General features: G+C 39.6%; 2 protein-coding genes across 2 annotated transcripts; both read right to left on the bottom strand.

Moving 5' to 3' along the window:
- Positions 1-5,779: 5,779 nt before the first annotated feature.
- nkx3-1 (NK3 homeobox 1) lies at positions 5,780-6,784 on the bottom strand. The gene is made up of 2 exons (XM_028414778.1): positions 6,567-6,784; positions 5,780-6,375 (listed from the first exon to the last, which is right to left on the bottom strand). Exons 1-2 carry the CDS (start codon positions 6,757-6,759, stop codon positions 5,975-5,977), a joined length of 594 nt encoding a protein of 197 aa, XP_028270579.1. The 5' UTR covers positions 6,760-6,784; the 3' UTR covers positions 5,780-5,974.
- A 4,158-nt stretch (positions 6,785-10,942) lies between these two features.
- Positions 10,943-12,342, bottom strand: nkx2.7 (NK2 transcription factor related 7). The gene is made up of 2 exons (XM_028413932.1): positions 12,093-12,342; positions 10,943-11,466 (listed from the first exon to the last, which is right to left on the bottom strand). The coding sequence occupies exons 1-2, from the start codon at positions 12,340-12,342 to the stop codon at positions 10,943-10,945; spliced, it is 774 nt and encodes a 257-aa protein (XP_028269733.1).
- Between the last annotated feature and the right edge of the window lie 201 nt (positions 12,343-12,543).

The raw sequence follows: 12,543 nt of genomic DNA, 5'->3' as shown, positions 1-12,543 counted from the left end.
TGTGGGGAAATTATTAACCAACCAAAGACACGACAAGAATCCTATGCTTCCTCCTTTGTGAGATGCTTTGTGCCTGCCTGCAATTAATGATCATTCCACCCTCTTCCCTGTCAAAGTAGTGTTAAAACACATCATCAGTTGAGCTGTCTATAGCGTCCTGAGCAAAAGCAGCTAAAGTTTCAATTGTACGTCACAATAAAACTCCTTTTTAGCGTTGTTGGAACCTGTTGTGACCTGTTTCTGAATTGGTTAATCTGTTTTATGTACACCATTTATATGGAATAGTTGTATATGCAATGTGCATGTACAGGAGATGTTCTCAATTACTTGAATATAACTGTGGCTTAATACCATTGATCCATTCAGTTGTGTCCAAATGTAAGTCTAACCACAGTTTATTTGCTGTTGTATACAGTGTTTTTTTTCTACTCCATTTGAATCCAATAACAGATCATGACAGATTTTTAAATGAAGTGTCAGGATATTTCATAACTGCTTCCAAGCCCTCTGTCATTCCTTTTAAGGTTTGGATTTTTGCCAGTCATCTATTATAAAAGTAGTGCTTTGAACAGATGCTTGCATTTTTTTTTAAACAGCAGTGCTGGTATTCTCATGTGGAGGTTTCCATATTGTTAATATTTTTGACGCTTATACGCACAAATGATTAAAATGAAAGCTTGGGGGCTACTTTTGCTGAGTGGCCCCTCCTGAATATAAATACTTGGAAGATTGACCATGCAAATGTTAAATATTTGTGATAATGCTGCTACAGTATGTAACACTGGAGCTAAAATAAACATGCAAGTGAGAGTGGCTGTGTTTCTGAACTAACTCTGTTTCTAACTCTTAAAGATGATGGAGATAATAATAATCTTTCAACAATAAAATAGCCATCAAGAGGTTTACACTTCCCTCTGTTTCAGTGTTCTTAGATTTGTATCTTTAAAATGCTGCATCTATTTACTCCTATTTTGCTTGAAAGACATTTCAGTGCTTTCATTCTAAAAGCCCTGAGGAAGTTTTACAAATCATATGTGGGTCATGTAATCTGCAGCAGTATTACAATGTGAGGGAAAAAACACCCAGATCTTGCAGGAGACACAGAGCTCCAGTAGAGGGCAGGATGGTATCATAAGAAGGCAGCAATCACAGCTCCATGGTAAATAAATCTGTCAGCCTGACACCATGTTTGCATATGCATGCCTTTCAAAATTCAAACACAGAATGATCATAATGCTTGTTGACTGTTGAGTATGTACAGGTTGACAAGGTTTTTATGTTTTTAAATTTTCGTTATATTTAAAGCTTGGGCAGTAATTAATAATACAAAGAAATATTTCAGGTGCTAATTTATTACTTAGATTTCTGTTTTTAAATGAATAAAACTCACAACTGTTGTATGGTATATCCCTTCCTGCTGAACAAAGTAACACCTGGCATTATAGCACCTTACCTTCACAGTTATCAAAGAACTCATCCCACACTTAACTGTTTAAAAAGTAACACAGTCTATTAACCCATGACTTCTTTAAATTCACCTGCAACATACAGTGCTGCTCAAAGGTTTGTGAAAACGGTAGAATATTTTTCTGCATAAATAACACATGAGGTTGTTGTCTTTCTGATTGACCCTCTTTGTCTTGAACTCATCGATACATCTCCAAAATTTCCTTTAAAATGTACAGGTTTTTCCATCAATTTTGGCAATTCACCCTGGTTCAGATGCAGCAACACAGACTCAAACCGTGACACTACCACCATCATGTTTAACAGATGCTGTTGGTTGTTTTACTGGAATGCAGTGTCATTCTTTCTCCCCACATGTCATTTAAGCCAAATATTTGTATTCCTGTCTCTGTCCACCAAATGTTTTGCCAGTGGCCCTCAGGTCTGTCTACATACGGTACATGAGCTTTAGCAAACTGCAGTGACTTTCTCCTTGCAGCTCTCCCATGCACACCCTAGATGTTAAGTGTTCTGATGGAGGATTCATCAGCATTAATGTCAATGTGAGAGGCCTTCAGCTGCTTAGAGCTTACCCAGGGTTCCTTGTGGCTTATTACATGAGTTGTGTTTGGAGTAATCTTTGTTGATAGACTACTGTCTGTGTATTTGTGAAATCCAAACTTTTTAGAAATGGTTGTGTAACCTTTTCTAGCTTGAGGGTCCTCAGAAATGTGCTTATTTTGTGCCTTTATACACTTCCACAAACTCATGTTGTGAAGATCGGACAAAACAGGGCACTCACTGATATCTTCCATTCAATAAAAACACCTCTGAACAGATACATTCTGCTTACTATGTATTCTTGCAGTTCACATATTTTGCCTCTAAAATTGGGTTCTCATTTTTTGGATTGGTCAGGGAAATCACACAATGTTTTGGGTCATATTTATGAGGAAATATAGAAATTCTTAAGGGGTTCACAAACTTTTAAATAGCACTGTAGGTGTGTTACATGTGACATAATTATCTGACATCAAAACAAAAAACAAAATGTTTTAATTCCTACATGACTGGATCACACCACACACACTGCATTTAAAGGGTTAAGCTGAATATTGTCATTTAATTTTTCATTGTCACTGACCTCATTTTGTTCACAGTTATGTAAAATTGTTTCTCTGTGTGTGTCCTCCACATAATACCATGTGCGATGACAAAAAACAGATCAGATGTGTAACAGAGATGCAGACAGTGCAGAGCTTTATTCCAAACCAACATGCCTCGGGACACGTACACTTATGCGGTAACCCTAAAGTGTTTAGTTTTTGCCCTCGTCCATGTGTAGGTTGTTTATCTGAAGCGCACAATGAATGCCCCCCTCGCCCATGTCCTCTTTCCTTGTCATATTTTTTTCTCATCGGTTTAATCTGCAGTAAACTGCCCCACTACTTTATATCTTTATCTTAAAGATAAAACACTGGAAAATTACTCCTCTCTCTCGGTCTGCCTGTTCCTGCCTTTCACAAACACACTGCTTGCAGTCGCACAATCAGCATCAAGCATCGGAGGCTGCAGTGATGGGAGAAGAAAGGCAGCTGTAACATGAGGGATCCAGTTACACTATCCAAGGAAGTTTATGAGTGTTCCCATGAGAAGATCAGGGCTGTTTTAAACCTTCTTATCAACTCCCAACAAATTTGTCAGACAGTCACGGCATATTGGAGCACTGACAAAGGCTGTCTTTGTGGTCAGGGTTGGTTTACGTCCACATCTGTTGAGAAGATCTGCTTGTTTTCCAAAGCATCATTGGCCACCTTGAAGAGGACAGTGGCTCCGCGCAACACATTTAACTACATATTACAAAGAAAACAAAAAGAAACTTAACCCTGTATCTCCTGTAATGCACATTTTACCCCTATACATTTATGTTTCACTCACTTTCAACATTTACATGCCTTATCCAGTTAATCCAGGTAGCAGACAGACACACTTACAGACACTGCCCTGATCTGAAGAACCAAACAGAAGGAAACAGACGTGTGTGTGTGTGTGTGTGTGTATGTGTGTGTGTGCGTGTGTGAGTCAATGTACCATGTCTTTTTGAGACCTGTGGAAGTGCAGGCATCACAATGGTAAGCACAATGATAATCGCTTTCCTAACCTTCAGCTTCACCCTTCAACAAGCTCCTTTATCTGATGAGCAGCTTCATATACAGCCTGAGACACTGAGCGATACAGTCAGATTTTCAATGCCGTCAAAACAGATGCTATCTGCCCTCTTCATGTGTAATTACCTGTTTACTCTGAGGGCCTATGGTACAGGTACAACCAATGGCACTAAGATAAGAGTTTAAGGAAATCATAAAAAATTAAGTTTTTTTTTTTTAATTTTATTTCTCTGAACTCTTAATTTAGACATATCATGCTGTTATTAACATTTACACTATAATTAACTTTATATATTGTTTTTTTTTGGAATGTTAAGATACAGCTGATGATATCTCCCCAAAGACATAGTTTAAAAAAAACACTTAAACACACACGTCGCTCAGGTTCCTGTAAAAGGCAGGTACTTCACAATGTCAGACAGGTAAGCCATGAAATCCCCCTCTATCAGTTCCATCAGTCCTCTGCTCACACTTTGGCTACAAACATGCCCATCTTAAATACGTAACGCCCTAAATCCTGCAGGCCATCTTATCAGCACAGTTTTAAAGCACTCTTATGGGTCAGCTCAGCATACCAGTCTGCATGCAGCTCACTCCGTAGGCCACATTGCTGGCATTCATTTTTATATAAATATTACAATGCAAATAACTTAATTGAAGTCCAGAGGAGTTAATGTCTTATATCTTATGTTGTGAGTGTTATTTTCTTAGTAGCCAATAGAGCCAGAATCGCAGGTGGGTATTAGATGGGGCTCTTCCAGTGGTGCAGAAGAAGGCTAAGCTGATGTGCTTCGGGGGTTTGTTTGTTTTGTTATTACTCTGTAAATCATAACCCTTGCTGGGGTCAAATACTTCATTGCTTTGATTAACTATTGCACCGTAAGTAAGAACAGACCAAATTAACTTGTAGTTGTAAGTCAAACTCACCTATAATATAGCACCGCTCCTAAACCCCGTGTTTCATTTTCCTGTTTAATGCAAGTTAAGTAGGTGGAACAGTGTGGTGTTTTACTGCGGGTGTGGACAAATCGATGTCACACCACCATGCAGGCATGCTTTTTGAAAGTGTGACTAAAACAGCAGTATGCCAATTCATTGGTGTGGATGAACAAAGGCGAAGCAGGGTGTCTTCTTAGCAGCATTTTAGTGCTAACTCTATTAAATACTCTGATCTACTCTGTATGACTTCATATCAGAACAAACCACTTTATTTACATTGTTTATGTAAAACAGACATGGATAGCGTGCTTTAACATGACTACAGAGAGCGGAAATGATTAAAATAATTCTTTAGTAAGCATCATTGGAAAAAACTTCCATGCAGAACACAAACAGCAGATTTATGTTTTGGGAAAGCATCACAATGACTCACAAAAGGAGACTTACATACTCTACGGAAGCTGTGTCAAAACGAAGGCAGCTAACAGACTATATTCAAACCATGAATAGTATCACTGACCAAGTACATTTATGCTGTGTACCTGTGTGTAAAAAAGAATCTTCTATGCAACCTCTTTAATCACCTGTTGTTTTATCCCAGGTTGAATGTGCTGTTACACTATATGCAAACATATTGGCTCAACAGTATGTCACCCTCTTTAACCCTTTGGATGCCTTACTGTAGATCTCATCTTATCAAACAGGTTCATGCTATCAGCTTCAGGTTCATGCTGTCACATTCACGAGGTGAGCCACATGATGGCTTCAGTCCTTCATGCCCCAGTGACACGAGTAAAACAGGCACGTTCTCATTCTACTTCAGTTTAGTTTTAATTTCAAGAAATAAATAATACGTTTAAAATAAATGTGCTTTAAAAAAATAATACATGTCGAGATGTTTACCCACCCAGGAATGACGATGCTTACTTCTTTTTGGGTTCTGTTACATGTTTTTGACCCTTTTCATACTAAATTCAAATATTCTAATGAGTCCAATGAAAATGGAGTTTCATGGGTTAACAGTTTATATATCTTCATGATCTCATCTGATAAAAGTTGAAGAGCAGTTTATCTGCATGTAATCAATTAAATAAAAAAAAGAATCAGGTCTTATTCTTTAGCCCTCAGCCTCATCCCTATCTCCGTGCAGACTTATCTGACCGTTTGACTCCTGCACATAGTTTTCAGTATAAAACACACCCGAACTGAAGGTTTGACATCTGACAGCTTTATAAACATTTTAAAAGAATGTAAAATGTATCAACATTAATTTATTAATGAATTGATCAGCAGGTCCACATCTTAATTCGATGAAATGGTTCGCTTTGTCACGTCATGCTGCTGAAGTTAACACCCTGCATTCAACATCCATTTCAAAACACAAAGACTTTGATAGTGAACAGAGAAATGATAACACAGGTTCACCATAACATTGGGCCCCAGGGGCCACTGTAGTCCCATAGGTATGGTCTGTATTGATAGGCTTTACAGAAGGATGTAATCAGTGATGATCTGACCAAATCTTCCCTCAGGCCCAGTCCCTCTGCTTTGTACACATCCTTACAGAACTCCGATGTCTGCTGCTTTCGTTTCGTTTTGTACCTCCTATTCTGAAACCAGATCTTCACTTGGGTCTCGGTGAGTCTTAAGGTGCTGGCCAGGTGAGCCCTCTCTGGGGCAGACAGGTATTTCTGGTGATTAAATTTCTTCTCTAGTTCAAGCACTTGGAGGTGTGTAAATGCAGCTCTGGAGCGCTTCTGTTTGCCCGTGGAGGAAAAACTTCTGGCGTCCGAGGAGCTGGAACAGGATGAGTCCAGAGTGTCTGTGGGGTGCAGATGTGATTGGGGTCAGTAAATGCGTAAAAGAAGCATGGATATCAGTCTAGTGATTTAAGGTAATAGAAAATTTGTATTGCAACAACATAAACCTAAGACTTATCTTCACATTTATTTCTATATATAAAATAAACTTCATTCATACTCATTGGTCGTGTAGAAGCCTGAAGCTGCTCACCTGTCTGCACTCCATACGCCGCCTCCTGAGGGCAGAGTTTTGTTGACAGTTCTTCAGATTCTTCCTCTTCTTTCCACTGTGAACACCTGTCCATCTTCTGTGAGCAGCAATTGCTGTTAAATCTTGTGCTGTCCTTAATAGAAAGGATGTCCTCAATGAGGAATGAGGTCACTGGCTTGACAGTGTCAGACATTTCCGTGGAGTAATCCACTCTGCGCCGGAGAGTTGCTGCGTGTCTCTTCTCACACTGTCTGAATTTATACAAGAGAAGGGGCGGGTTCACCACGCTGCACTGATGAGTGAGGGAGGCGGGCCAAGTCTGGTCAGCTTTCTACTTCTGCTTTTAGGTTAAACAATAGTAATGTTATATATGTATATCCAGATGTATGTGGATATATAGGTATCTTTTTACAGTCATATACATTTTTACGTTCTTACACAGAAATTCCTCTCTGTAAGTAAATATGATGAGTTTATATAGACTGTATTTTTTTGGGTGTAGATTTCTTTTGACTCATTCATTATGTAGCTAGAATGCATTCAAATAAACTTTTCCCAAGAACCACAGACGTTTTATATAGCAAACGTTTGTACTTGGACAATTTTGTGATGAACCACACTCACAGAAAGGGTAAGTGTGTATGGATATTTTTTCTAATCCTTACATCCCTGCCCTGTCAGCCCTCAGGGAGACAAACTCTGTCTGCAGTTGGAGGCAGTGTGTGAGGTCAGTGGGTGGCCATACCTCCTGGAGCACTAATGAGTCGGACACATTGAGGCCGGCTCCTGAATGGACACACTCATTGTTGGGTGCCTGTTTATTTGTTGTTCTCTGTGGTTCGGCCTGACCTTTCTCCTGTTTACTAGCAGCATCAGTGTCGCTCTGGGATTTCATGCTTCATTTGGTAATGCATGAATGCAGGTATGGTAAACACCACCCTGTCTGTGCCCCCCTCTGGCCCTCCTCTGGCTTTCCCCGCTCTAACATCACAGTGATGAGTGCTTGTATCATCGCTGTTTTAATGAGATGAATGGCAGCAATTACACTTCCTGTTATTCCACTGTGCTGTGTGTGCAAGAGCAATATATGACTGGAGTTTAGCATGTTCAGTCCTGATCTGTGGAGAGAGTTACCTGCCATCTTGTCAACATTGTATTAAGATCATCAGTGTGATAACTTAAATTCTTAGGCTGCGTCTGTCTGTCTGCTAACATATTTGAACTGTAAGCACAGATGATCCCTTTATCTAGATACAGTTTTTCTTTGTCTTCTGTGTTTATTTCTGGACAGAAAATCCTGAATGTGGAATGAAATTTTAAGAAGCTATTAGTTATTTAGCAATAAAAATGAAACAATTCCCTTGAAGATACGTGTGTTTATTTCCATCACTTTATTATGACTTCCTTAAAAAGGTCTGAATAGGAAGCCACATGTCCTCAGTGTCTGACGGGACGCACGTTAACAAAGCCAGCAGTGAGAGTGCTGTTGTGCTGGGCGGGATGATCATATGTTTAAACTGGCCCTTTTATGATGTTGTCATCCTCTGTAACAATCCACATGATTGCTCTCAGTTGTAAAGACTGACATTTCCTCCTTCCTATTGTGTCCTGCGCATTCATTACGTGGATATTTAGCTGCATACTCGTGCATCAGGCATGACATAGTAGAACCTCTGACCTTTTAGCCTGGGAAGGCGTTTGTCTTTCACAGCACAAACTATGTGGTGACAATGTTTTTCTTTCGAGCCACTGAAAGTTGTTGCGCCATCAGTCTTCTCATTCTGTCCGCTAAGTTTTCTGTTTTTTTTATGTCTTTGTTGCAACAGTAGGTTCGCCCATGTTATCTGCTCAGCATCAGTTGTTTCATACTGTATGTGACGGCACACCTGGTCATTGCACTGCACATGACATAACAGACATGACATCAGACTGAACAGGCCAGTTCTACAACACACTAAAATTTATCTTAAGACAAGCAGGCATTCATTTATTTGTAACAGAACAAAAGTAAATGGACACTGGGTAAAATTTAAAAGCAATGACATGATGATGCAGATCATTTAGGCTGATGTATGTACAATGAATGAAACAGGTGTGTAATTATTAGGAAATAAAAACAGGAAGACCATCTGTTAATCACTCACTCTCTGAAGAAATGCTCGATGCTGCTCTGAGCAGCTCGCTTCTTATACCCGTCGTTATCTGACAGTCACGAGTAAGTCATAACCGAGTTCGTGAAAGGTCAAAGGATCATAGGCGTACTCACAAGAGTCATCCCTTTACAATAGGGTCAAAACTTTATACATTATACATAAGTACATGAGGAAGTATACACTGCAGATCCCAGAAAAAAGGCTTTCACTGAGAACAGATACAGAGCAGAGATTCTGCAACACATCCCTCCTGTTTAAATGAAGTATGATAAGAAAATCAGTGTTTAATACAATTATTATACCATTTCACTTATGCCACAAACACATAAATACATGAAGGATTCAATAATAATGCTCCATCACACACCTAAAAAGTAAAGTAGCAACATGTTGGTTACAGGATTTGGAGTTTGTGTTGTTGAATATTGGACTAATTCTGTCAACAGGCATGTTTTTGGTGGTTATTCCATGATTGAATATATATTTACACATGACCTGTATTTTGGGTTGCAAAAGCAGTTGTGGTCTTCCACTAGAGGGAGCTTCAAAGCCAAACATCAGCTCATACAACAGCAGCCACTTGTACAATGAGCTGTTTGCCAAAAGATTAGCTGTCATAGATTGTTATGTTTCATCTTTATTTAGCTTGTAAAATCTACAATCTACAGTTTTCCAGGATGATGTAGTTGTTACAGGGTGGATGCTTTATAGACTGTGGGACTCCTGAATTTGTGAATCATCTCTGCTGCAATCATAAACACCAGATTATCAGACCGGAATTATGAAAGATATTACACAGCCAGCAGAGACATACCTGTGTGTGTAAAGCTGGCATGAGCACAGCACAGCATGGCACAAAGCCTTCCTGCAGTAAGCCATAATGGGTCTTTCACTGAGCCCACGTCATCCTCTATTTAAACTGACCCTCATCACAACCGTGTAATCATGCACCTTTATTTTGAAAAAAAAAAAAAATCCCCTGAACAAAACTAAACCACATAAGCACATGAAAAAACACAGATTTAGACATGCTTAAGTGAAAGTGTGGAAAAAAAGACTTAAAAATAGGACTATTCCTACATTTATTTATTTTTTTTCCTACTTAACCAGATGTATTGAGATATCAGAACTTTTTATAGTGTATAAGAGGATTCAGTGGTTCAGTCTATTATAGTTGGGCTATTTCCAGATACAGTTTGTCACAATGTAGCCACTATTAACATGAGCTCTTTTTCTCTGACAGACATTATCTGATCTCCTGGTCTCCTCTCTGTCTGCAGCCTCTTCCTTATCTGTGCAGAGATGCTCCTTCAGCTCCTCTCTCCTCTCAGAGGTGTTTCTTCTCCTCGGGCTCTTTGCTTCAGAGTCCACGTGCATTTAAAGTGACACGCTGACACACTCTTTAAATTGACTTATTTAGAAACGGATTAAAAGAGTTTAAAAGCATGTTTACTATAAACTCTGTGTATTTTATTTGAGCTAATAATAATAATTAAACTGAGACATATATTCGCAGTGAATTTGGGCTGCCCTGAGTGGCAGGTCGGACTGTTTGATTGAAAGTTTAAAAAAGTTAAAGAGCCACTCTGTCTGCGGGTTTGTTTACCAAGCAAAGCTCCAGGACAGGACAAGCTCTCCGGCCTTATCAGCGGATTTGTGAATGGGACAATAATGAGCTCAGTTTGATAGAGCGGCGCTGTCAGGTCAGATGTCACTTCATCCATTAGCTGTTTGATGGCTCTCTGTGATAAAGCGCAGCTACATAACCAGTTACTGAAGGGTTCCTAATCTGGTATGTTGTGGAACATTGCGCATTTTCAATGAATCGGCAGAGTTGAGATTAATTTGTAGGAGGTTTGTACAATATATTTTTTTTAAATTCTTAGTCAAATAGCAGCTCCAGCAGACAGTTTCTAAATATTTAAATTTAAAACTCAAAAGCCAAATGATTTATTTTAAGCACAATAATAGCACGCACATTTTGCGGGGACAGGGGACCGATTTATTAAGCACAGAAAATAGTAACTACTTTAATTAACTAATTTATTTTGAATTTGTATCTATTTAGACTTAAAACATGAAAAAATAATATAACACAATTCATTCTGATGACAAGGATCAAACGCATGAGAACAAACGGAACAGATACATTTCCATACAAAATATACAGTAAACCTTTGACATTGAAATATTTGATAGCTTCCTTTATAACAGATATTTGTATCACCAGCCTCTTACAGCCTGTAAAGAAGCCTGAATGTGTCCATGGCTGAAGGCCCCCTCATTCTCCACCAGGTTATTGGACATCTGTGCGGCAGCAGTCACGCTGGCTGAAGGGGACACGCTGTGATAACCGTACACGCTGCTGTTTCCATATCCCAATACGGGGCTGTAATGTCCGAGTGTCACATTATAAGGTGCCGTGCTGCAGAGCTTTCCGTCCCGCACCAGCACCGGCACTGCCACCCTCCTGGGTGCAGGTGGATAACCTGCCAGCTCCAGAGTCTGGTCCTGCCTTTGACGCTTACATTTGTACCTCCTGTTCTGAAACCAGATTTTCACTTGAGTGGAGGTGAGTTTGAGCACATGGGCCAGGTGTTCTCTCTCCGGAGCGGACAGGTACCGCTGCTGTCTGAAGCGTCTTTCCAGCTCCGACACCTGCGACTGAGAGAAGAGGACCCGGGGTTTCCTGCGCAGACTGGCTCTGCTTTTTGCGCTTTTGTCACAACTGTCAGGACTGCTGATGTCTGCAACAAACAAAACAAGGAAATATAATTAAACTCGTTCAATTTAACAGTATTTTATTATTCCCAAAATACATGAAAAAGTCGTATCTAAAATTTAGCCTCTTTTACTTATACAGTAAATTGTCCAGAGAAATTACAATAAAGCGCAAGAGACCGTTTCTGAGTTTGGAGAGATACATCTGAATAATTTTGAAGACGACACAATTTTAAATGTACTTGGAGAAAGAAAGAAAAGGTTAATCTGATAATATAATTATCTACAATTAACTACAATTTTGTTAGGGAAAAAAACATGAAAAAATAAATAAATAATAAAGCTAAAATAAAATAAAAAGAAATCTTGGTCTTGTTCTTCAATATTGCTGATTACTTTCAGTTATTTTGGTAGCAGAATATCTGCATTATAAATGCATGGATTTCCATTTACATTGTGATTTGAGTCTTGTCGATGGTATTTGTTTTTTAAGGCAGAGGTTGGAGTAAATGAAAAACCTTTGGCAGGTTGAAGGCCGTGCTTCATGACGCACCTGATTCCACTCTCAGCAGCGGCCTAACCCCGATTCTACAGGCATCAGTGCATATAAAGCAGCTCATCTCACCATAATGTTCATTATGCATCATCTCACCATGTTCATTTATCTCCTCTTCTGCTGACGAGTTGTGGATTTTAAACTTTTCCTGCACCTCGGAGACGCACGGTTCCGGCTGGCAGTCATAGAAGTGGATGTTCCGGGACGCAGCAGCGTGCATATGCTGATGATGCATCGGAACAACTTGGTCAGCCATCAGAAAATCATTTTCATATTCGTGGTGGTGCTCCAGCCTCAAAATATCCTTCACAGAAAAGGGCGTCGAGGTCGTTGAACTGGGATGCATCCCGCCACTTCCTACAGGCTAGTTTTGGCTGAAGCTGTGTTGTTTGATCCTTGTTACGCACTGTGCCACAGCAGCTGTTGATGCTGCCGGACGGATCTCTTGACTGACTGATGACTGAGGGCCTAAAGGAGATTTAAATCATTCCAAGGTCCAGCAGCTAATGAGCAAGGTGGAGATATATCTGCCTCTTATGTGAGACAC

The sequence above is a fragment of the Parambassis ranga genome, chromosome 9, assembly GCF_900634625.1.
Source record: "Parambassis ranga chromosome 9, fParRan2.1, whole genome shotgun sequence".
In the NCBI taxonomy this organism is placed as follows: Eukaryota; Metazoa; Chordata; class Actinopteri; family Ambassidae; genus Parambassis; species Parambassis ranga.
This window is presented reverse-complemented; position numbering and strand designations above follow the sequence as displayed.

Bases quoted from the DNA above. Each gene is read 5' to 3' on its own strand.
- nkx2.7 (XM_028413932.1), bottom strand. From the start codon at position 12,342: ATGCATCCCAGTTCAACGACCTCGACGCCCTTTTCTGTGAAGGATATT. The intron at 11,467-12,092 runs GTGAGATGATGC...TGTTTGTTGCAG, and splicing joins AGAGGAGATAAATGAACATG to ACATCAGCAGTCCTGACAGT.
- nkx3-1 (XM_028414778.1), bottom strand. From the start codon at position 6,759: ATGTCTGACACTGTCAAGCCAGTGACCTCATTCCTCATTGAGGACATC. The intron at 6,376-6,566 runs GTGAGCAGCTTC...TGCACCCCACAG, and splicing joins GGCGTATGGAGTGCAGACAG to ACACTCTGGACTCATCCTGT.